At 34.9% G+C, this 25,431-nt stretch overlaps 1 protein-coding gene across 1 annotated transcript; it reads right to left on the bottom strand.

Annotated features, from left to right (window-relative positions):
• Positions 1–636: 636 nt before the first annotated feature.
• On the bottom strand, positions 637–25,042 carry LOC106050231 (uncharacterized). The gene is made up of 4 exons (XM_056035942.1): positions 24,839–25,042; positions 11,988–12,186; positions 9,730–9,825; positions 637–4,157 (listed from the first exon to the last, which is right to left on the bottom strand). Exons 1-4 carry the CDS (start codon positions 24,853–24,855, stop codon positions 2,154–2,156), a joined length of 2,316 nt encoding a protein of 771 aa, XP_055891917.1. The 5' UTR covers positions 24,856–25,042; the 3' UTR covers positions 637–2,153.
• Positions 25,043–25,431: the final 389 nt, after the last annotated feature.

The raw sequence follows: 25,431 nt of genomic DNA, 5'->3' as shown, positions 1-25,431 counted from the left end.
TAATGTGTTTAGGATTTGAGTGTGATTCTCTTTTGATCCCAATTTAAATCTTGAATTGATCCCCATTATATCCTTCATTTTGGTCTCCAATCACATGTTTTGATCTTCAATGGAACTTGATTTGATTCTGAGTTAACTTTCATTTGTGTCTGATTTGATGTCACGTGACTTTGATTTGACCCGGATAGGAATCTCAATAGGATCTTGATTTTATATTTGTCTGATCCTGTTGTGATCTGGATTTGATACAAATCTTTAATGGTTTGAATTTATCTTGATCTGTTGATGAGTTCAACTGGACGTGACTTCGAGTTTATTTTGATCTAATTGTGATTTAAGTGTTACAAAAAAAGTACTTCAAGATCTTGCAATCTACAGAGTAGATGATATAAAGATCATCTGTTTCTATGACCGACGGTTAACGAGGGTGTCATGAAGTCAGCACAACGACCAACTGCCTTTACTTACTCCTGCTATTGTAAGGTATCCATTAGAACTGTGTGGACTCAGAGACGACCTAAAAATCCCGAAATTGAAAATGACAGTCTTGGTCAAGAAATCTATTTGTCTTATTTAACATAAACACATTCATTGTGTATGCATACTTACTAAAATTGACACTCATAAAGAAAACAATATTAAAATCTGAAATTTATTTCCAACTCGTCTCAATTTTAAAGAGTTTTTAACTGTAAAAATCAATTAGATCTACAGTACAAACATCTAAAGCTCTTGGTTTATTAATGAACAAGACTTGAACAGGTATCCTGGGTACTACTGCCTGCAAGCCACAACTGTACTAGACAAAGTAATAAAGAACTACAACAAATGATATTGTTAGATTCTTTTACTCTCACTAGAGATGACACACGAGCTGTGTGCTGTCAACATTGACGTACAGAGAGCAACAGTTCTAAGGAGCACAGAGTGTCCGAAACTGGGGACAAAATGAAATTAAATAATCCAACACATCAAATGTCTTATACTAAACACTAATTATTTTTGTCTATTTTAACCTACTAAACGAAAGGATAGAACATTGGGTCATGATGGTTTTGAAGCAGCAATAGTCGGGTTTAATAGAGTTAAAAGATAACATCCCCCAAATTTCTATGCATTGTTTTTTAGATAGCATTTTCTAATTTCTGCAGGCCAGAACAGCTTCTTTTGGGTGCAAGAAATGATAGTTGACTTTTTTTTTCTCACATAGTTCCAATACATACGTATTTTAAAATGACCACCAAGACTTTTATTTTAGGTTCATTTGTGTTCAACTTCCCCTTTCCAACATCTCTTACAGTCCACTGGTCAGCTAGAGTAATGGGCACTGCTTCTGTTTCAAAATCAGTAGCACGTCTGTACAGCAGACGGTAACATCATCAGTCGACTTCTTTTCTTAGCGGGACTCTGAGGTGACTTTCAATGGAACGTTTTAATCTTTTCAGAGACCTATTGAAACGTGTAGTAGACTTATTTCATGTGGGAACATTTCCAATCTGATTTTTGTGATAGTAAAAGAAATGAAACAAATATTTCAGGTGTAAACAAGTGGACTAAATAAAATGACGTTGAAGACTCTTTGTGTTGATCAAAAGTTTGTGATACTTTTACAGACCTGCAGCACTAAGTCTACATAGTAGCAAAATAGAACATGGGAAATGTAGCAGCAAGAGAAACAGAAGGTTGGACAGAAAACTGAGTACAGAGTGAGTGCACAAATGAAACTGAGTACAGAGTGAGTGCAGAAAGAAAACTGAGTACAGAGTGAGTGCACAAATGAAACTGAGTACAAAGTGAGTGCACAAATAAAACTGAGTACAGAGTGAGTGTACACAAAAAACTGAGTACAGAGTGCAGAAAGAGAACAGTGTGAGGAGATGTCCCTAGATTCCAACTCGGATTCCTAAGTTACAAAAACAAAAAATGAAACATCTACCAAGTATTAGAGGGTTAAAGCTTATCGAGACACTGAAATATTTTTACATCTGGCAGGTAATAGAGGGTTAAAGCTTATCGAGACACTGAAATATTTTTACATCTGGCAGGTATTAGAGGGTTAAAACTTTTTTTGTTACCAACATGAAACTTCGTTCATGGAAAATATTTGCATTGAATAGAAATATATTTTTGTTAAGCTAGGATGTTATGTAGGGTTAATGTTTTGCATGGTTAAGGTATGGGCTGAATTCAAGAATTTTGCAAAGATGTGCTTCAACCCTGTCCACTTTGTCGTTCATATGCCCTATCAGGGTCATTTGTTTCAACACAAGACAGGTCAGCTCTGATAACTGTTGCCGAACACATCCTAACTGACAATCGGTGACTGTTAAATTTCTGTTGTGGTCGTTTTCGTATTGTGGCCTACTGTGTTGATCGATGTATTTTGTGTCATTTCCTGGCTGGAAATTAGTGGCTCCCCCGGCTTGAGCCACCTCCGCTTTTCTGACTTGATTATTTAATAGAGTACAGGGCAAATTACCGATACAAAACTTGCAACCGCCTTCTACCGCGCGTTCTTGAGCTGGGCATTTGCCCTGGTCGCAAGGTACGGCTGCACCAGCACTAGAAGGTCTCACCCCAGGGGCAAATGATGCCACGCGAACCATAGTCTGTTTATTAAGGATATTTTGCTGTGATTGATTGTTAGCACGGTAGCTTTCCATTGGTCTATTCCCAACGGAATCAATTGGGAATTGGACTGGATTTACTTGAGACTCCGCTGGGATTGAATCAATAGACTTAGAATTGATTATTCGTCCGTCACGCGCCAATGAAACAATGCGGCTAGGTTTGACAGAAAAACCTCCTGGATTTAAATTTTCTCTTTGGTCACTTGTATCTCTAAAATCTGTATTCTGTTCATGATTCAAAGACGCATCTTGAGCTACTAAAAGACGACTATCCCGAATCTGATCAACTTTCCCAGCGTACGCTGTGCCCAATCGGCTCATAGAATTTTGACCGGGAAATGATGTGGGTGTCCGAACATCGGAGCCCTGTTCGGGGTATGCTGGACCAGCCCGTCCATCGGCGGTTGGCCCCGAGTACATTAAACCAGAACGAGCATCGGCTACTTGATCAGAATACATGACAACAGTTCGACTATCTGCTGTTTGCCCTTTGTATATGCTTCCTGGGCGGCTCTCTGGATTTAGTCCTTGATATATTTGTGAAGGTCGATTATCAGGATTTTGTGCCGAGTATGCAGTTCCAGTTCGACCATCAGAAGTTTGTTCTGAATACGTATAACTAGGGCGGATGTCAGGGTTAATTGTGCCTCTCCTGCTTTCTGTAGTCTGTGCTGGATAAAATAATCCTTGTCTGCTTTCTTGAACCTGTGCAGCGTATATTGGTGCCGGTCGGTATTCTGGGGCTTGACCAGAATATAAAGTTCCCTTCATATTTTCTTGCACTTGTTCAGGATATATATTGACTTGTCTGCTTACTGGAGCTTGTAAAGGATACGTACTAGGGTTTCTGTTTTCTTGCTCTTGTCCGGAATATATAGGGCCCTGTCTGCAATCAGGTCTACATTGTAGACCTTGTCCGGTACCCATTAGAGTTGAGTTTCCCTTTCTGTTATCTTGCATCTGTCCATGATATGTAATTCCCTTTCTGTTGTCTTGCATTTGTACTGGACATGCATTTCCCTTTCTGTTCTCTGGTTGTTGTCCATGAAACATCATTCCTTTTCTGCCTTCCGAATTCACATCCTGGTACACCTGATACACTTGTCTCCCATCTCTATACTCGTTCGTTGGCAGGCACTTCTCTTCAGGCTGCTGTGGGTAAACGGACACTCCCATGGCGGCACCTGCGTTTTCAACGGTCTTTTCCGTTACAGATCTGATCTTGGCTGCAGGTTTCTTTGCAGTGTCAGCACCTCTCTGCTCGTAATAAGTAGGTTCTAGCTCGGTGACCAGCTTTGTGTATTCGCAGCAGTCCAGCACGCAGAGTAGGTGCTGATACCACTCTTCATTCTGCCTCGCTAACGAATCAAACAACAAAAACACGGCGTCTGCGTGGTTTCCGTTGTCTTCTAGAGATTTGATGGCTTGGAAGTTATCGATGGCAAGGACTCCTCGACATGCGAGCTGCTCGCCAACTTCACTCGGGCTAAACGTTTCTTCAATGCCATGCGTAAAGAGAGACATCATCTACAAAAGAATTAGATAATCATTCAAAGAGTTATTAAAAAAAAACGCTGTTTTATTCTAACTTAAAGGGAAAAAAAGTAAGTTCCCCTTTCAGACCTTGTGATCTAAATGATATAAAGGTCATCTGTTTCTGTGGCCGACGGTTAACGAGGGTGTCATGTGGCCAGCACAACTAACCGCCTTTCCTTTTCCCCTACTAGTGTCAGGTCATTAGAGCTGGGTGGACTCAGAGGTACCCATTAGAGCTGGGTGGACTCAGAGGTACCCATTAGAGCTGGGTGGCGCCCATAGATCACGAAAATGAACTAAAAGAACGCAACAAAAAAAAGCTTTTTTTTTAGAACCGCTCAATTCAGGGTCATAAATCTATCCTCTGCAGAAATAAACTTCCGTCTTATCTCTTTCCTATACAAAACACAATGAAAGAATGTCCTCTATTTCATTAGTTACTTGGTTAATTGTTTTTCATTGAGTCATGTACTGTCATCGGCTATGAATAATTCATGCCAAATGTTCACGTGATCCGTGAATGGAAAGTGCGAGAAAAAACGTGTCCAAAACGTAAGAATTAATACTAACATATATACTGCCACATCTCTTAAAAAGTGTCATTTATTTCCCTTATTCGATACAAAAACAAAATAATTATTTACCAATAATTCAATAACTAATTGGTTATTTATATTACGGAAGCTTGTTTTGTCAGATACAATAAATAATTTTGTAAGCTTTATAACTTGATTCTAGAATGTTGAAGAAATAACATGTACAAACTATTAACCCGAAGGACAGACAGACAACGTGAGCTGATAATAGGTTTGTACAAACTTTTAACCAGAAGGACAGACAGACAGCGTGAGCTGATATAAGGTTTGTAAAACAAAATTTGATTGAAACGTTGGTATTGTAAATGTATTACTGACAGAAGAGTTTATTATGTAGCTAATCGTTTATCTAGGCTAGGATATCAGTACCATTGTAGACACTGTCACGAATCAAAACGTCTCACTGATGACTGATGGGTAATAACAAAGAAAGTTGTTGGTTTGTTTCAGAACACGTGTAGTACTGACAGAAGAGTTACACAACTGCAAACTATGTAGGTAATCGTTTATCTAGGCTGGGATATCCACTTATAGTAGCTCTAAAATGTTTTTATGAAAAACAAGGGGAGCTTTAAAAAAAAAAAACCGTTTCATATTGCGCAGAATCTGGATGGCTTTAGATCTATTATTAGATTGACGGGGATAAGAACAGGCAAAAGAGAGACTTCGGAAGGTCAGTTGGTTATTGCTCTTTATGTCAATACTTTGACGTGGATTTACTAATTAAATTTATATAAAGCCCAAATCTAATTCATTCTTCGAATCATGTTTTTGAATAATTAAAAACACGCTTACACATTCAAAACACTGTTTAATAATGATTATTATCAATTATATTCGACTTAAATATATACTAAATGCATTCTTTCTCTTTAAAAACAGTTACGTATAGTCTTCTGAAAGAGTGTCTTTTTTATATTAAGTATGCAAATATGTATAAATCCTTTTGAAACACGATAAAATGTTATTCAAAAGCTGTTGGGGCGCATTATAAATAAACCAGTCCTAATACCAATGATAGGGATCGCATGACAAAAACAAAGCTTCTATTAAGCGTAGTTGTCTCAATTAGTTTGGATCAGTCAAATATTCAAATGTGTAATAGATCTAGACTAGATTAACAATAACGATTACAAATGTTACAAATATTTTTACTAATGATGTCTGTTTAGCGCAACTTCATGCTTTTAGCTATCTCGATGTGCTAAGATCCCATCCCTTGTCTGGAACAGGGGTAGGGGGAGAAAGAAGGGGGAATTGGGTTGCTCGCTTTTTAAATGCATTTATATAAAAATAAAAGATGAACGAATTGAATTCAAACTGGAGGGCTAAAGCCTCCTAAGCCTCCTCAGGTCAATACACTAACCACACTGCCAGAGAATCGCTGTTGAAACATAGAAACTTTTCTAGTTCTCTATTGTTAGCTCGACATTTTCAAGCGGCGACCTACAAAGTAAAAAGAGGGTTAATTTAACTTATACCATCACATCAGTCAAGTACAGTCTTTCCCTTGTTCAAGATACAAAACAAAACAAGATTACAAAGAGAGTTTGTGTTGCACACAAACTCAGAGGCGGCCCCCGTGGGAGACGGATTCCTGTCGGATCCGCATATTTACAAGGGATATTCAAGAAGTGATTTTGTTTTGGTTGTTAAAAGTAATAATGTTTCAAAGATTCATTTGGCGTTGTAAAAATATTTTTTTAAAATGTAAAATCTCCCGCAGGTCGACGGAGGATGGCATCGAGTATGAAACCGAGACCGTAGAGATAATCAGTCCTGCGCACTAACCTAATGTCAAACTGGTTACAAACTAATAGCCTATTATTGATAATATACCTACACATTACGGAATGACAACTACTAGATATGTACAATATGTCAGAAGAGCGATTTTAGATCTTTTGGTATTGAGCATTTTCATTTAAATGGAACTAGAATGAGGATGTAGATCTACATAAATTAAACTTCTAATTTAGCACTCTCAATATCTATATCTACTAAATCTAAATATAAAATATATATTTGGGATAATGTAGATGTAATTTAGATAAGATTTATGTTAAAAATACACTAGATAATCATTTAATAGACTAATTGAAATATTAAATTTTAAAATAGTAGATTAGTTTTAGTATTTTATAACATTGCAATATTGACATATTGACAATCTAGACTTAAGAAATAAAAATATACACTTTAAGTCTAGAAATTAAAATTATAGATCTTTATCTATTCTAAATCATGGCTGTTTGGTAGTGCAGTTTGCGCGCTGGACTGTCGTTTGGATTCATCGATGGTACCAGGTTCAAACCCTGCCCGCTCCCATCCCCCGTAGTCCTGCGGGAAGTTTGGACTTCAACTCTGAAGGGACATCCGAAACATGTAAAACATGTCTGTCACACTTAGATCTCGAAAACTAGAAGAGATATGAAAAATATTATTTCATCATTAAATGCGGCTTCAAAAGTTTAGTTGCAACGGCTACTTTTGGTTTTCTAAAAGCAAACCGTTTAATTTATAAAATTAATTATGCAAGCGATTTTTTCATAGAAATACACCAATTCTAAAACAATTACGTAAATGTAAGGGAGGCAATGTTACAATATGCTAACAAAGATGTACAATTTATGTGTATTTTCAGTATCACCAAGTCAAATATATTTTTAAAATGTACAGGAAATGTTTACAACAAATATAAATAATAGTTAAAGATGTTTTTTCTGGTCAACTAGCTGCTAAAATTAAAAGAAAACTTTTCTGTTTGTTTATAAAGGCTAATAATGCATTTTGTTTGTAAATATCACGCACATCTTTTTTAATGGACTTTTTATGAAGCGATTTTCGTGCAGTAGCGTAACGTCGCTACATGAACTGGCGCTAAACCAATTCCTTGAACTTTTAAAAAAAATCAGATTTTATTTATTTTTTGTTTAGTGCCCCCATCCGAATAAAAGAAGATTATTTTTGTGCGTTTTGTCTGTTGGTCGGTCTGTCCGTCACGATTAGATTAAAAAAAACTAGAACTCTAAAAGCTATTGAAAATCTGATTTACACTTTAATGTTCCTCCCGTAACATCTCAATAGTTTTAAGTATCTAAAAATTGATTGTTCCGGATTTTTTGTGTGCAAAACTAATCAACCCAAACAAATGTTTGTTTCCTCTTCTAATTTATATTAGATTCAATTTCCATGCTTAAACGTTGCAAAAAACACATTATCAATAATATTTTGTTCCATTTTTTATGTAAATAGCATATTAATGCTAAATCAAAATATCTATACTGACTTATATTTCATTAAGTGTAAAAATGCTCCGGATATTGTTTTATAAACATGAATTATGCCTAATGATTGTTTGAAATCGCATAATTTACTAATATTACACTTATATTATTTGACAATGCATCACTATAATTTGGTTATCAATATCAAATTGTTCCGTATTTTCATCTTTAAACAAATTTTAAACATATCGACAATAGGTTGTTCAGGGCTTTAAAAAAAGTAATTTACTAGAATTGATTACTGAAAATTACTTTTTAGACATTTAATTTTCTTGCTGAAACATAACATAGAAGTTTTGTAATCGATAAAGAATGTTCCGGATTTTGTTTCTTACAAATCGTCGCCAGAAAGTTCCGAATTTATTTAAAAATCTACTAATGCCAAATAATTGGTTGAACTTCCTCTTCTAATTAATAAACAAATAATCTTCTCATTTACGAAAAAATGTTTTTACGGATTTTTATGAAAAATATTTTAACTCACTACTCTCTTACAGTACATTTAACTTTCTACCTAAAACATTAAAAAATCTAATTATCGTTAATATTATGTTCCGATTTTTAAGGAAAACAGAATCCAAACACCAAAGTAAGGTATGAAAATCTCTCCACATGGCTGTAGTACATCTAATTTTTATACGAGACCATCCAAAAAATTTAATTAACGGTATTACATTTATTTGAAATTCTCTTTTTCTTTTACTATTTATACAAACATCCGGAACAATCTATTATATAAACTTTTCAATTGTGCTCATACCTAAAATTATTGCGATGTTTTGAAACGTAAAATAAAGGTTAATCAATTTTTAATAACTTTTAGTTGTTTTTTTTTTATATCAAGATGACGGACAGACCGACTGACAGACAAAACGCAAAAACAATGCAGATTTGATCCTCTTTAAATAAATTCTATTAGAACTCAGTGCACCAATGTCTATGAACCCTCGTTAAATATCTCGTGTATGGTACCGGTACTAGCCTATTGTGAGGTAATGGAATTTGTTTTCCTTTGACGTCATATGGAATGAATTCTTTAAATTAAAGGCTTAAAGAACGCACTCGGTGCACCAAAGTCTATGAACACTCGATAAATGGCTCGTATTGATGAAGGCGATTTTTAGTCTAGCTAGTTTTTTTCCCCTCTGACGTTATATGGAATCAATTCTTCAAATGAAATGAAAAAAGAACTCGGTATAGTAATGTTTATTAAGCCTCGTTATGTGACTCGCGTTTAATAAAGGAATGATATCTTGATTTAGATCTAATCTAGATTTTTTAAACTAGATCTAGATTTTTATTACAGTATATCTAGATCTGGATTTATATTCTAATTAAAATTATTTTAGAGTCTAGATCTAGAATTTCTAGATCTAGTTTAGACTAAAATAGACTAGATTAAGTTCAATTTCTAAACTTAAAGTGTAAAAAAAAAAAAGTGTAGATTTTCATTTCCAAACGTTTTGATCAATATTGTAATGTTTTAATATACTAAAACTAATCTACTATTTTTTATTTAATTTAAATTTAAATTTACGGCAAATGAATCTTTGAAACATTATTACTTTTGACCATCAAAATTAAATCACTTCTTGAATATTATTTGCGAATATGCAGATCCGACAGGGATCTGACTTCGACGGGGGCCGCCTCTTTTTTAATATTCCCCTAGTGTTTCACCTTCTTATGCTCCTCTAGGCAGTAACAAACTGGACCACAATCGAGGGCACAGTACAAGACTTCATATTCGGCTTGTAGCAGCGCTTCCGATAATTCCTAATTGAAAAGTAAACACAAAAAGGTTAAAATAGTATGCAGAATTTGTGTCTAGATGATTCTACGGAATAACTAGCATACGTTTGTCAATACCACAAAGTATAGACGTATTTTCCCACAATGTTTGGACCTTATAAAAGTTCAATGGACTCTCCTAGGATTAAAAACAAAGAAAAAATTTTAGGTTGAGACAAAAGAACCTTGATTTATTGACCATACACTCTTTTTGGTGGTGTAGGGGATCCTCCACAATTTCCTTAGGTTTAACTTAACACGATCACAAGTGAGCGGTTTCCATGAAATAAATGTAGGCCTACCATTTCAGTTGGTCTACAACTAAAGCCACATGAGCTAAAAAAAAAAAAGTGAACTATCTATGTCTAAACACTTTGTGACTCTAACGTAACAAGAAATAAGGACTCGTCCATAGGGTCAATCAGTAGACACATTTTTTCCTTCATTTTTCGTCTGGATTTCTTTTTACAAAACTTATATCAACTTTGTCTGGTCAAAAGTTTGAACACGTTATATCTCCCATACCCACTCTCAGATCAAGTTGAATCTTTGTACAATCATTCATTAGCGAAAACAATACACGAATCAATAAAAAAAAACAGTTAGTCTATTAACTACTGGTAATTAAATATTTTGTTTGATAGCATCAAGGGAAATTAATTCTTCAGTATTCACATAAATAAAATAATATATATATATATATATATATATATATATATATATATATATATATATATATATATATATATATATATATATATATATATATATATATATATATATATGGGCTTAATATGTAGGGTTTTGTTACTTTAGGTAATAGCACACGTTTTTTTCCCACACCCACTCTCGGATCAAGTTCAAACTCTTCAGTAATCAAGCCCCGACGCCAAAAGCGATTTCTTGCATTCTTCCCTGCAGAAACGCATTTCCATGACATCTACAGCTCATTATTCATCCTATTAAAAAAGGAACTTTTGAAAAATGTTTTACTTGAAAAATATTCTAATATGAATTTATAGGCCTTTACGTCTGTCCAACTCGTCTGGAAAAAGAGGGGCGGTAGAGTGAAAACGATTAATCCTCGCTCCTTTTTATAATATTTGCTAATGATTGCATTTGGCATTAAAGAATAGGGGTGGGGCGACTCGATATAAGAATTTAATCTATAGCATATATAAATAATATTAGTGACAGATTTAAAAAGAAAAAATTTAATATCTTAACTATAAAACAAAAAAAGAAAAAGTATTGTTTTGTCCGATGGGCGGAAGGCGATTGCATGAATCGCCCCTCCCACCTGGTACAACCCTTTTTCATTTTTATATTTACTAATGATAAAATTTGATATTAGAGTGTGGTGCGACATAATATACAATGGGTTCACATATCAATATGTAGCTTATATTATATATATATTCAACTTATTTTGTTCACAAACTATAATTTCTCCATAAAAATAGGACCGCCCCTCCCCCCCACTCAGAGGGCTAGAGTGGGGAGGACAATACAATCAATTCCCCCCCCCCCTTTTACCCCACCGAATCGGCCAAGACACCAGAAAGGGAGCGACATCATATACAAATTATATTTTAATGCAACTTATTTTGTTCACAAACTATGATTTCCCCATTAAAGTAGGACCGCCCCCCCCCCTCAAATGGTTTAGGTGGGAAGGGCAGTAGAAGTATTCGCCCCCCCCCCCCAATCGGCCAACAGGGGAACGACATAATATAAAGATTGGTTAAAACACTAATAACAAGTTTTAATCATATAGATATTTAATTGATAATTGTTAGCAAGCTTTCATTTCTACAAATAAATTAGACCGCCCCCCCCCACTCGAAAATTTATGGAAGGGGGGGTGCGGGATTGATGCCATCCCCCCCTCACGACCCCATTAAGTCAGCCAACATACTGGGGGGGGGGGGCGAAATAATCTAAAAAAGTTGAAATATAAATAATTAGTATATATTATTAACATAAGTAATAGATTCGTATACAAATTGTGTATAATTCTATACTAAAATTCGTCCGCCCCCCCCCCCAGGTCGGCCGATCGCCCCTACCGCCCCCCCTCCTTTCCGCCAGTGGAGAGAACAGACTTTTGGAAGAATGATAAAAGTAAACGAAATGTCACTGAACACCTTAAACTTATCTGGGTTCTTGGTCTGTCTCAGCTGCTGCAGAAAGATGTGAGTAGCTTGGGATGGAGAGTTGGCAGATCTCATGCTTGCCAGAACCTCCTTCATGCAAGGCATCAGCTCAGCCACCTGGACGACGTTGACGTGCTCCTCTATATAAGGTCTGTACACCTCGTGAACCAAGCAGTCTAGAATGGCGTTGCTAGAGAAACACAGGACAGCAATACTCTTTCTATACAGGATGTTCAATGAGAAGAGTCAAAGTGTTGTGTGCGAGACATGGTGAGAACGTCACAAGAAAAACGTAAAATATTTGTTGTTGTTCTAACGCTTAGAGTAAGATGGCAATGAACAACATAGCCTTTAAGAATTTTATAGAAAATAAAATCATGTTTGGATATGTTAAGACTTTATCAATTGATCACACTTATATTTTGTTGTTTGTTAGTTTAAAATACCTATCCATTCTACTGCGAGTTAAGTTTCGCTTCTTTCCCCCCCCCCCCCCCAAAAAAAAAACCACACTTAAAAAAGAGAGAGAAAACAACAAGTTATATATTGACATAATTGTTTCAAATCCTGGCTTCTATTGAAATGGCATTAATTATTTTGAAGCAGTCATATAATAGATTTTTAATGGCTCAAAATTGAACCGAAGACTTACACTATCAAATAGGTTTCCTGTTCAAAAAGGATAAACCGCTTGGTTTATCAGTACCGACCATTTGAGTGCGATATGGGAGCATTCTTAGAAATTATAAAGTCAGTGATATATATTTTATATGACATATTTTGGATGGAACTTGTTGAGATAGACATACTTATGAATGTACATAATTGCGTAAATTACTCCCTAATCTTGCGACTTTTAAGCGTCTGCTATCTCGCATGCTGAGAAATGTCTCATTTAATATAAATAAGGTAAAAAAAAAAGGGGGGGGGGTGTGGCCCTCGAGTCTGAATTTGAACTCCATGATGTCCGACATGTTTTGCCAGTGAGTTATTCGAGCAGTTACAAATACAAAGTTTGAAATATTTGAAATATGGCCCAGTTCTCTGCGTGTTGTTCTTGTCATCTAAGCTTCAAAAATGCATTTTCTGAGGTGTTTAGATATGCTTCTGCTATTTTTTCTTACAAAAAATTGCAAGTCAAATATCAAATCTTCTATTCACATTTTTAAGGAGATCATTTACTGATCAAAGTGTGATTTATTTTATTTGACAGTTAAACCTCAAATTTACTCCACCCAAACAGCCAGCGGCTAGGCCCGGGGTCGGCAACCTGCGGCTCGCGAGCCACATGCGGCTCTTTGGATGTGAGGCTGCGGCTCTTTAGTTCCATATTAAATATTATTTATTTTATCGAAACATTTTTAACGAGGATCAGGTACCAAATAGATCTCTCAGCCACTTGTACTCGTTGTTCACCACACCCCTCCCCCATTACATCGTCATCGTCACTGTTGTCAGTCCGTCGGAATCTCTCGAATGATGCCCTCGTCGGATGTTTCTTTGTAGGTTTTAATTCGCATTGACACAAGGCGAATTGGCATCTTAACAAAGTGTTTTGATGTTATAAATTATGGCCTTTATATAGCGCTACTTTCATGCTTATAGCATGTTTCAAGTAAATGAGTTAGAAACGAATTGTCTTCTCAAAATTAGAAGCAATCTACAAGTAATGCTATTCTGGCACAAAAAGGCAAACCATTTAGAGATGTTGAGTATGTCAAAGACTGCTTTTTATATGCATCTGAAGAACTGTTTCATGATTTCAAAAACAAACCAGAAATCTTGAAAAAAAAAATCAAACATTTGACAGTATCCGCTAAAACAGTACAAGATAGAATAGCTAAAAGTAAAATATTTGCCGGTGGAAGATATTCAACATGGCTCAAGTTGCCCATTTTGTCCAAAAGAAGAACTTCTAGGATTGCTACCGCTCTCATGACAAACTAGAGGGGACGATAGAGCGAATGCCTTGCAAAAATACCTTGAAGACAAGAAGAACGATTTAAATCGTTTAAAAAGCAACTAATGGAGCTATAAGTATGACAGGAAAAAATAAAAGAGCAACAACGATTCGTTGTTAAAATAAATAATTCACAATAAACCAAGAAATTCTTACGTTTCATGGAATAATACACCAATAAGCGTTTTGTGTCCAATACGATTCAGACCGAAATAGATGAGGTCATGACTTTGGTAATCAAGATTGTTAACAGCATCTTGTCAAAAGCACTCTACCACTTAAACGAAATGGAGACTCAGTATTCCGACCTCCTTCTTTCCAAAACAAAAAGTGCTATTACTTTCCAAAGGTAAGGTGTTGAAACGTTTTGTTTTGTGCTTGAATGAAATAAATACATTTCTAGATGAAATAGCCTTAACACATTGGATTAGAGAACGGCAAATCAGTGGCGTAGCTAGAGTATATGGTGCCTGGTGCGGTACCTCATCTTGATGCCCCCCCCCCCAAAAAAAAAAAAAACAACTAATCAATAACATTGCAAAACCTTACTTTTTTGTTCAAAATAATATGTATTCATTAATCAAATATTGTTAATTAAAAAAAATCGCTTTTACATAAACATACTACAAATGAATTTTACGCGCTTTCTTGCTAGCAAAAGTAGGCTATCAATAATTTTATCAATTTTTTCCACCAGCTCTTGTTTAATGGACAAAATGGACAAATTAGTGAGTCGTAAATTTCTCATCGTTGATCGCAAGTAATTCTTGATCAGTTTAAGTTTGGAAAAACTTCTCTCGCATGTAGCGACGTTTACCGCAATAGTCAAAAATATGCGAATCATGATGACGATATTCGGGACTGAATCATCTAGCTGATATTTTTTTTATAAATTTCAAGAGCTCAACAGGTCCTTGTTTTGGAAGTTTGGAGGCTTCAGATGAAACTGAGACAAAACGTTGAAGCCTCTTTCGCTCCAGCAGAAATTCGTTTTTATCAATGTCGCTAGGAGTACTATCGAGATTGATTTCGACCTGAGGATTTAATAGCTGGGAAGGCGGCAAAAATTCATATCTATCTACTACATCATGAAGTTGCTCGAATCGGGTGATTATTTCTTGAACAATCCTGTCTAAGGTAGAATAAATTTCCCTTCGTAGCTCTTCTTTGTGTGTAAGTACAGAGTCGTCACTTTTCTCACCAGGCATCTTTTTCTTATGGCCAATACGTTTTTGAGGTTCTGTACTGATTCTCAGATCTGAACACACGCTTTCGGCAAAGGTAATGCTGACTTCAGCGATGTCCTCTCGATTACTACTTAAAAATGTCTCTAATGTTTTTAGTTTGAGTGAGCAGTCTCGAAAAGACAATCCGTGTTTTTGAAGGTAGACTTGCGCATCATTAATTTCAGTTAATACAGGAGCCCAAAATCCAAGGTAGGTGAGAAAACTAAAAGACTGAATAGCAACCAATAATCCACCTGCTTCAGATGTAGTCGATGAATTTTCATCTCTGCTAGTTAATGTCTCCAGAGTTTCTATAATTTTAGAAAGTGTATTCCTAATCATCTTGACGGCTTCTGCTCTGGCGCTCCAGCGGGTCTCAACTAAACGTTTAAGGCTAGTTCCGGTTATTTTGATGAGGATATCCCAGCGGTGTATTGAAGTTGAGAAAAAGGCATGTAAACGGTCCAGTGTACCAAAAAATGTTACCGAATTGACTTCAGCTTCAGCAGCTCGAATTTCTGCTAAATTAAGAGAATTGTTTGAGCAGGCAATAAATAGTGACTTCTAGAATACGTTTTTGGACACCGTAGTTTTGACCTTTCATGACCGCAGCATTACCATAGCCTTGACCCCTGCAGTCCATTATGTCTAAGCCATCCGAACGCAGTTTCTCTAGAATCATCTCAGCGATTCCAGCAGCATGCTTGTCCTTTGTGTCGATGAAGTCAACAAATGACTCACAAACCTGCACCCCGTCATTATTCATGACAGCGTACCGTAAAATTTGGGAAGTTTGATCCAGTTTTCAGATGTCAGCTGTACTGTGTTAGACACCTTATTTATATAGGTTAGTTATTTAGCGACGCACCATAGGAGACGCATAATGAACGGGACTAGTGACGTTTGGGATATGTTGGGTTAGAGACCGGAAAATCAGTTAGCGATAGAATATTCCAGGGTAACGACGTGTTTAGTGACAGAGACTTCTACTGTGGCCTTTTATCAGAATAAATCCATATGAACTTGTTCATCATCGTTGACTACATCTCTTCACTTGTTAAAACAGGTGTTGTTTTGTTCTATATGTTTTGTTGGTCAACTACACGGAATACACCCGAACAATTACACCCAAACGCCTGCAGAGTAATTGGTTGACTTCGAAAAAGAAGCCAGTAATGTAATACAAATAGAAAATACAGATGTTAAGGAAAGAGAGATAGAAAATGAAACACAAAATAGTCTTGAAACACAAATATCTCAAAGTGAAAAAGAAACAATACCCAAATTTGCATTAGAACAAATGAATGACAATATTATTGGGAAAATTTATTCAAGAATATCAGATAAAAACAATAATAATCCAATGGAGAAATTTTGTATAGAGAATAAAATATTATTTAGACAAACAAGTAATGATAACAAGAAAATAAAACAACTTGTCTTACCACAGAAATATTGGAAAGATGTTTTAATCATGACACATGATAATAATTTAGCAGCACATAGGGGAGTAAAGAAATGTTATAGGAATTTGTCAAAACAAGTATTTTGGCCCAAAATGAAAGCAACAATCAATAAATACATAAACTCATGTGACATATGTCAAAAGAGATCTAACAAAAGCATAGTGAATAAAGCACCTATTCAAGAAATGGATGAACCTACAGAACCATTTCAGAAAGTATCTATTGATTTAATAGGTCCTTTAATTCAAACTGAAAATAATAACAAATACATTCTAACAGTAATAGACATGTTTAGTAGATATCCAGAGGCAATCCCATTATCAAATACAAGTACAGAAAATATCATTAATGCCATAACTCAAAAAGTAATTACAAGACATGGTATACCTAAAATTATATTGAGTGATCAGGGATCTCAGTTTAAGTCAGAACAATTTAAGAAATGGACTAAACAATACAATATACAACACATATACTCTTCGGTTTACCACCCGGAGAGTAATGGTTTATGTGAACGATATGGTGGTTCATTAAAAAGATCACTAACAAAAATAATTCAGAATAATCAGAACAAGTGGGATCATTACATTAACTATGTACTATTTGCTCATAGAAACAACATCCATGAAGCAACACAATTTTCACCATATGAAATAATACATGGAAGAAAACCTAGAGATGAATTAGATGTTTTTAAAGAAAATCTAATAGGCAATGAGAATAAATTAAATAATGACAGTGAAACAACAATCACAACAGAATTGAAAGAAATATGGACTCAAGCATATAACAACAATAAGAAATACAAACAAAGTGCTCATGAGAATATAAATAAGAAAAGACAATTGAAAACACTAGAAGTAGGAAACAATGTATTAATATTGATAAATGACCTGAAAAATAAAATTGGTAAACAATGGAAAGGTCCATTTAAGGTGATAAAACAAATTAGTGATGTGAATTATCAAATTAAAATAAATGGGAAAATTAAAACATATCACATAAATAATTTGAAACTGTATCATGATAGAGAAGATGAGTTGATACAAAACATTCAGGAGGAAATAGAAAATAAATTTTCAGAAAGAGAAGAATGCTTAATGATAATAACAAATGAAAATCACAATGAAAATGATATTAAGGAAATACCTGTAATAGAAACAAAAGAGAATCAAACTTGGCAAAAGATTAATCTTAATAATTTAACTAAGAAAAAGTCAAAAGACATAACTAAAATAATACAGGAATACAAAGAAATTTTTTCCAGCATACCAGGAAAAACTAATATTATTAAACATGACATTAAAGTAACAGACCCAAAACCTATCAAGCTTAAGCCATATAGAATACCGCTACATTTACAAGACAAAGTAAAGAAAGAAATAGACAATTTACTAGAATCAGGTATAATTGAACCATCAACATCTCCTTATGCTTCACCAATTGTAATAGCCAAAAAGAAGAATGGAGATATACGGTTATGTATTGATTATAGGAAACTTAACAACATCACAGAATTTGACCCATATCCAATGCCAAATATAGAGGATATTTTACATAAATTAAATGGAGCAAAATTTTTTACTAAATTGGATTTAACTAAAGGTTATTGGCAAATACCTTTAACAGAAAATGCAAAACCTTACACAGCATTTGTAACACCATATGGTATTTTCCAATGGAATTATATGAGTTTTGGATTAGTAAATGCACCTGCCACATTTAATAGAATGATGAACATGATAATTGGAAACAAAGAAAATGTTATTTGCTATTTGGATGACATATGTATTTTTAATAATAGTTGGGAGGAACATTTGGTAGATGTAAAAGAAGTGTTCAAAATAATAAAAGAAAGTGGACTTACAATTCAAGCAGAAAAAGTAGAAATAGGATTGGAGGAAATAATTTTCTTAGGACATAAAGTAAATAACAACATGATTAGCCCTATTGAAGATAACATAAAGAAAGTACTTAATATTGAAATACCTACAACAAAAAGACAAATTAAAAGCATATTGGGAATAGTAAATTATTACAGAAAGTTTATAAAGAACTTAGCAGAAATATTGAATCCATTAAATGACTTACTTAAAAAAGGAAAACCTCAAAAAGTAGTTTGTAATGAGGAATGTGTGAAAGCTATTGACAGAATTAAAGATGTTTTTAGTCATGAACTAATATTAAGGCTGCCTGATAAAGACAAAATATTTTATGTCACAACTGATGCATCTGGTAATGCTATTGGTGGATGTTTAATGCAGAACTATGATAACTTACATCCTATATTATATGTAAGTAGAAAATTGTCAGAGGCAGAGAAAAAATATAGTGTCATTGAAAGAGAAGCCTTAGCTGTAATATGGGTAATTACTAAGCTAGAGAGCTATTTAATAGGAAGGAAATTCATTTTATTAACTGATCATAAACCTATTCAGTATATACAGCAAAAGAGCATGAAAAACAGTCGTGTTTATAGATGGTTCTTATCACTACAGGAATATAAATTTGAAGTGAAAGCTATTAGTGGATCTGTGAATATTGTAGCTGATCTATTGTCTAGAATGACATTGAAGTGAAATAATTTTGTAAATAAACTATGATTATATTGAGTATGTAATATATATTAATATATTGACACCATTTATATGTTATGGAAAAGGGAGATAAGTAAATTTGATGTTAAGCATTTAAAAGTAAGTAAGGATATTTTTTTTGTGTGAATCATTTCATATATCATTGACGAAAGTTAGTTCTATGGAAAAGGGTGAGTATAAAAGAAAAATGGACAAAAGCGTATAAAAGGGTGGTAAGAAAAAAAATTTATTGAATGTGTAAATAAAGTCTATAATTGTTTTTTGAAATATTGTATTTTATCAGATTACTGCCAGTGAAGAACATTTGTAATGTATGGACGTGCCCATAAGATGCCACATTTTCCTCCATGATGAACTGTGTACTAATGAAGATGATTCTGGAATGTTATGAACATTGACATTGAATATGAGGAACTGTCAAGTCAAGATGAAGATGTCAAGATGAAGATGTCAAGATTTTATGTTTGTTGTCTTCCCCTTAAATTGAAAATGCCCTTGTAAGACTTGACAGTAGTGGAAAAATATTGACATATTTTTTTTTCAAGGGGGGGAGGAATCTGTTAGACACCTTATTTATATAGGTTAGTTATTTAGCGACGCACCATAGGAGACGCATATTGAACGGGACTAGTGACGTTTGGGATATGTTGGGTTAGAGACCGGAAAATCAGTTAGCGATAGAACACTCCAGGGTAACGACGTGTTTAGTGACAGAGACTTCTACTGTGGCCTTTTATCAGAATAAATCCATATGAACTTGTTCATCATCGTTGACTACATCTCTTCACTTGTTAAAACAGGTGTTGTTTTGTTCTATATGTTTTGTTGGTCAACTACACGGAATACACCCGAACAATTACACCCAAACGCCTGCAGAGTAATTGGTTGACTTCAAGACAGCCTGAATAAGCAACATCACAACTGTCAAAAATAATAGAGAAATATTTGGCTTCTTTTACTTGCTGTATGATTTGTTTTTTAGCGTGATCCCCCAATATTGTAGTTCGAAGCACATGCTCCCTCAAGAGTGGATCGTACTTTGATAGTAATTTTACTAACTCTCCAGGTTTTCGTCTCTTGTATAATCAAATCTTGGGCCTTGTTGTCAATATTGTTCCCTACTCTCAGGCGAACTTCAAGTTCCCTCCAAGCAAGCGATGACTGAATGTGAGCTCTGCTGGTCTCATGTTTTTCTATTTTCGGGGATACCCTCCACCACTCATTGAATCCATCTTTGGATTTAAATGAAGATTTGGTACTTGATCTTGTTGAGAAGAGTATGCAGAGGAAGCAAAATAAGGATTCTTTTTTTTTTTGGGCGAATAACACATCCACTTTCTAAGAACTTTCTCGCCGTTTGACATTTGCCGGAAAAAACAAGCCTTTGAAAGCTTTCTAGCCTTTCCTTTTGCTGATTCTTGATGTCTATACGCCTCTCTGAATTGACTGTCCACACGCTGAACTGTTTCAGATCCTTGAGTGACAAGGTGTATGCGAATATTATCTGTGATGACATAAGGCCAATCTCCAATGTCGTTAAGTCTAGAGTTTATTATCCTGCTTTCTGTATTGTTTACACTGTCTGATGGTTCAGCTTCTTCAGTATGAATTTTTGAGTAGTGTACTAAAGACATGCTTGTGTGCTGTCCTTTAGTCTATAGAACCTGCGGTATTGACGTATTTTCTTCTTCTTCATCATTCAGGATGTCGGCCTCGTCATTTTTTTCTGGATTCAATGATAACCGTCTCATCTTGCTTTGTTGCTTTTAATTGTTCAGTTAATTCATACCCAATAACAGCTCGCCTATAGTCGGTGGACTCTGGCAATGATGTGACTTGAAATTGTCTCGATGCTTCTTTAGACTTTATAGTCTACCCAGACCGGACAGAACCAGATATGCCGATTTCTCCGTCTGAGCTTAAAATGGTTTTGAGGCGCCAGCCTGACTAGTCAGCCTTGAGCACTGTTCATCATTTTTTTTTACGTTACAGTATTAACTAGTTAGTTAAAAGAGTTTAGAAAAATATTTGTAAACTCAATGTCTAGATTAAACCAATGGACTAAACAATGAAGTAAAAAAAAGGTTGGCCTATCTTCTTCTTTATATTACAGAGCATTGATCAGTGTAGTAACAAAATGTACCGTGTGTCCGAAATAAATGTAGTAAATTAGATTCAAACTGTTCTATACCTTACACTGTATTGAAGAAATAGTCAAGGAGATGAAACAAAATAGCGACATGACTAGTTTATAAATCGTTAGTTCATTTTTTAAATACAGTAGTTTATGTTTGTTAGTGTCCATACAATTAGTCGTTTTAACTGAAAAGCTCAGGGAAATAGGAAATTAATACACACTGGGGGGAGTTTTGGTCACTTTTGGTGCCCCTCTCCACTTGGTGCCCTGTGCGGCCCGCACCACCCGCACATTGGTAGCTACGCCACTGCGACAAATAGTTGCAAAAATTTTACTTTATGATTGATATTATTGATATAACAGAGAAATTAAATGAGCTAAATCTAAAGCTGCAAGGAAAGGAAAACCCAGCCTATGTTCTGATAGATAAATTGGCTTGTTTTGAAGAAAAACTAATTCTTTTTGCAGAAGATATTCAGAGCAGTCAATTACTTCATTTTGAATGTCTAATTCAGTATCGCGATAAAACCAGTGCAACTGTTGACACAAATTACTTCAGCACAGTTACAAAAAAATCAAAGATTAATTTCTTGACAGATTTGAGCAGTTTAAAACCTACAAAACTATTCTAGCTGTCACAGATGCCATTATAGAATTATTTGTACATTTCACATTTAAAAGAAATATAAACCCTTGACTGAGCCTCAGGAATTACCCCACAAATCTAGACCCTTGACAGCACCTCAGGTTTTACCCAAGACGTGATTATGATGTTGCAAATCTATTGGTTGATTTGAAATTAAACAAAGACATTTTTTTAAAGAGTTAGCGCCAGAGAATTGGCGAGAGTAAAAAGAACGCCAGTCGATAAAATATTTTCATAGTAGTCAGTCGGTCTTCTAAGAGCTCTGTTTTAAAAGCCTTTGTGATATTATGTGTTGATTGATTTGTAATTTGTACATAAGCTGTACTTACGTTTTATATTTAAATAAAGTTCCAGAGTTTTGTTTAAACAAAGAATCTTTTATTGTGATCCTAGATCGACATTTATTCAACTATTTTTAATTCAAGTAAAATCCCCGGCATCACAACACATTGTGACATCTTGTGTGAGTGTGTTGTGACACTAGCATTCCTAATACGCCATATCAGCACAAAAGTAACGAAATCCACATAGATACATTTAAAATTGATACTGAAATGCAACCGATTGATTTAAAAACTAAAGCTTTGTGGGGTAGAAAATTTACTTGATTGAAAAGCATATAGAAGTGTTAGAGGTCCAAAAATGTAAGTAACGCAACAAAAGTGGACAACTTTAAAAGAAATGTCTGGAGTTGAGGCACTTTCATTCGGCGCATGGAATAGTCTTCCAGATTGCGACAGTGAGGTAAAGAAGTTGGCATTTGGAGTGCTGACTATCTTTGGATCGACAGATTTGTGCAAACAAGCGTACCCTTGCATAAATATAATTACAAGTAAAATAAGAAGCCAACTAACAAATGAAAATTTAAGAGTCAAGTTTAAAACTAAAAACTAGTTACCGTATGAGTCAAATGTATCCAGACTTTCTAAAACCATGTAAAAGGAACAAGATGCCATAGACTATATAGTCAACTGTTCGTTATTGAAGTAAAATCAGAAGTAGAAAGTCAATGTATAACTTCTTTAGTTGTTAACGAAAAAAATTCTAATAATTCCATATATATATATATATATATATATATATATATATATATATATATATATATATATATATATATATATATATATATTGTTGTGAAAAACACTACTATGTTTGTTTGTTTTTTTTCATTTAAAAGAAAAAACTTTGTAGCTCTTTAAAAACTTCGAAATTTTATAAATTGTAATTTTTGGCTCAAAAGGTTGCCGACCCCTGGGATAGGCCACCGAAATTTGTTTTAGTTTTTCTTAGGTTGTTTTTTTTTCTATTCTCATAAATGTAATTTATTAATGGAGTCGAAACTCTCCCATCCCCAGGCTACGTCCATGAATATATTTATATAAAAAGAGGTGAGGAGAGAGAGATGGAAGGACAGACAGACAGACAGTTACACTGATAGACCTACTGACAGACATAGAGACTGACAGGGAGACATATTGAGAAAGAGATAGAGAGTTGGACAAACAGACAGATTGAGAGAAAGAATTAGATAGACAGACAGATTGAGAGAGAGAGAGAGAGAGTTGGACAAACAGACAGATTGGGAGAAAGAATTGGATAGACAGACAGATTGAGAGAGAGAGAGAGTTGGACAAACAGAGATTGAGAGAGAGAGAGAGTTGGACAAACAGACAGATTGAGAGAGAGAGAGAGAGAGAGAGAGAGAGAGTTGGACAAACAGAGAGATTGAGAGAGAGAGAGTTGGACAAACTAAACAGACAGATTGAGAGAGAGAGAGAGAGAGAGAGAGAGAGTTGGACAAACAGAGAGATTGAGAGAGAGAGTTGGACAAACTAAACAGACAGATTGAGAGAGAGAGTTGGACAAACAGACAGATTGAGAGAGAGAGAGAGAGTTGGATAGACAGACAGATTGAGAGAGAGAGAGAGAGTTGGAGAGACAGACAGATTGAGAGAGAGAGAGAGAGTTGGATAGACAGACAGATTGAGAGAGAGAGAGTTGGACAAACAGATTGATTGAGAGAGAGAGAGAGAGATAGAGAGAGCTGGACAAACAGAAAGATTGATTGAGAGCGTTGGACAAACAAACAGATTAACCTATTTCTTTCTAGTTTGATGAGGTACGCTTCCAACCAATTTACGTTACAGCGAATATGAGTGGCAGAAATAGTTTGTTACTATTGGTTGAATAAGAATTGATTGTATCTGCTCTTACAACTAACTTGCAGACAGCCCTCCCCATCACGTCACATTGATAGGTTTTGACAATATTGTAAACCATTTTTTCAATTATATTATAAGAAAACAATATGTTTGTACTGTGACCTAGCGTTGTGGTGTGATGTGAAAAGCTGGTTTATTGGTGTCGGAGAAATAACGCGTTTAATCTTTTGTCCAGACAGACAGATACACAAACAGACACACAGACAGAGTGAGTTGATATAAGCTTAGTAATGTATTCTTTCATAACTAAAATTTGCGGTGTCCAGTTTCAAATGTCAATAAAACAACAACGTGGCTAGGATGTTTCAACTGACTTTAGAACTAAAAGTGACTACGACTTAAGGCAAAGCGTTATGACTATTGGGCTGAACATAGTTTAGAGATGCACAAGAACTAGACTTTATTTATATTATATTTTATATATATATTAGATTATTGATCTACTATATAAATAGTCTATTATATTAGTATTCAATTTAGAAATTGTTTTCTTTTAATTATTAATAATGACTTTTACTTTTAGTGACTTTAGTAGAATCGAGAATGTCTAGAGCTAAGGCAACCCAGAAACATAGAGATGTAGACTACCTTGAATGGTCAGGCATTTTTGAAGCGTCTGCCTGTATGGAATAGCATTAACTTTCTCGGGAGCTTCTGCTATGTCCTAAGGCAGATTCTTTGCTTTACCACGAAGGCAAAGACTAGAGAGCTACAAGCTTACATTTTTAGTGCAATTTGGTGTTGTCACTCAATCTCTGGTGACGTACATTCATTTCCGGTCTGAAGTTAAAAATGCGAACTCTTCATTTTAATTCCATCCTATTGTGTTTTCTTTTCCTTTTTTTTATCGAATAATAATAATAATCTTTATTGTCCGTATGGAAATTTGTCTTACAATTTGTGCATTACACCAAACAAAACATTATAACTATAAATAACAAATGTACATTCACACCAGACTAACTCATAATTTACATGTGAAAAGTTTATATCAGATTGTTTCTATTCAGGGGCGGACTGGCTATATGGGCAAACGGGCTAATGCCCGTTGGGCCGGTACCAAATGGGCCGGTCTGGTCGCGATCAAAGAAAAAAACATTTCAATGCAGACAACTTTAAAAAAACAAGTGACAGCAGCAAGACACAAAGGCCCGAACACGTTTTCTTATTGTTTTTTTTTT

The sequence above is a fragment of the Biomphalaria glabrata genome, chromosome 7, assembly GCF_947242115.1.
Source record: "Biomphalaria glabrata chromosome 7, xgBioGlab47.1, whole genome shotgun sequence".
Lineage (NCBI taxonomy): Eukaryota > Metazoa > Mollusca > Gastropoda > Planorbidae > Biomphalaria > Biomphalaria glabrata.
The sequence above is the reverse complement of the archived record's forward strand: the minus strand, read 5'-3'. Positions and strand labels throughout refer to the sequence as shown.

Excerpts from the sequence above, each read along its gene's own strand:
- LOC106050231 (XM_056035942.1), bottom strand. Across the intron at positions 9,826-11,987 it reads AGAACCCAGATAAGTTTAAG|GAATTATCGGAAGCGCTGCT; the intron begins GTGTTCAGTGAC and ends CTTTTCAATTAG. Across the intron at positions 4,158-9,729 it reads GCCTAGAGGAGCATAAGAAG|ATGATGTCTCTCTTTACGCA; the intron begins GTGAAACACTAG and ends ATTCTTTTGTAG.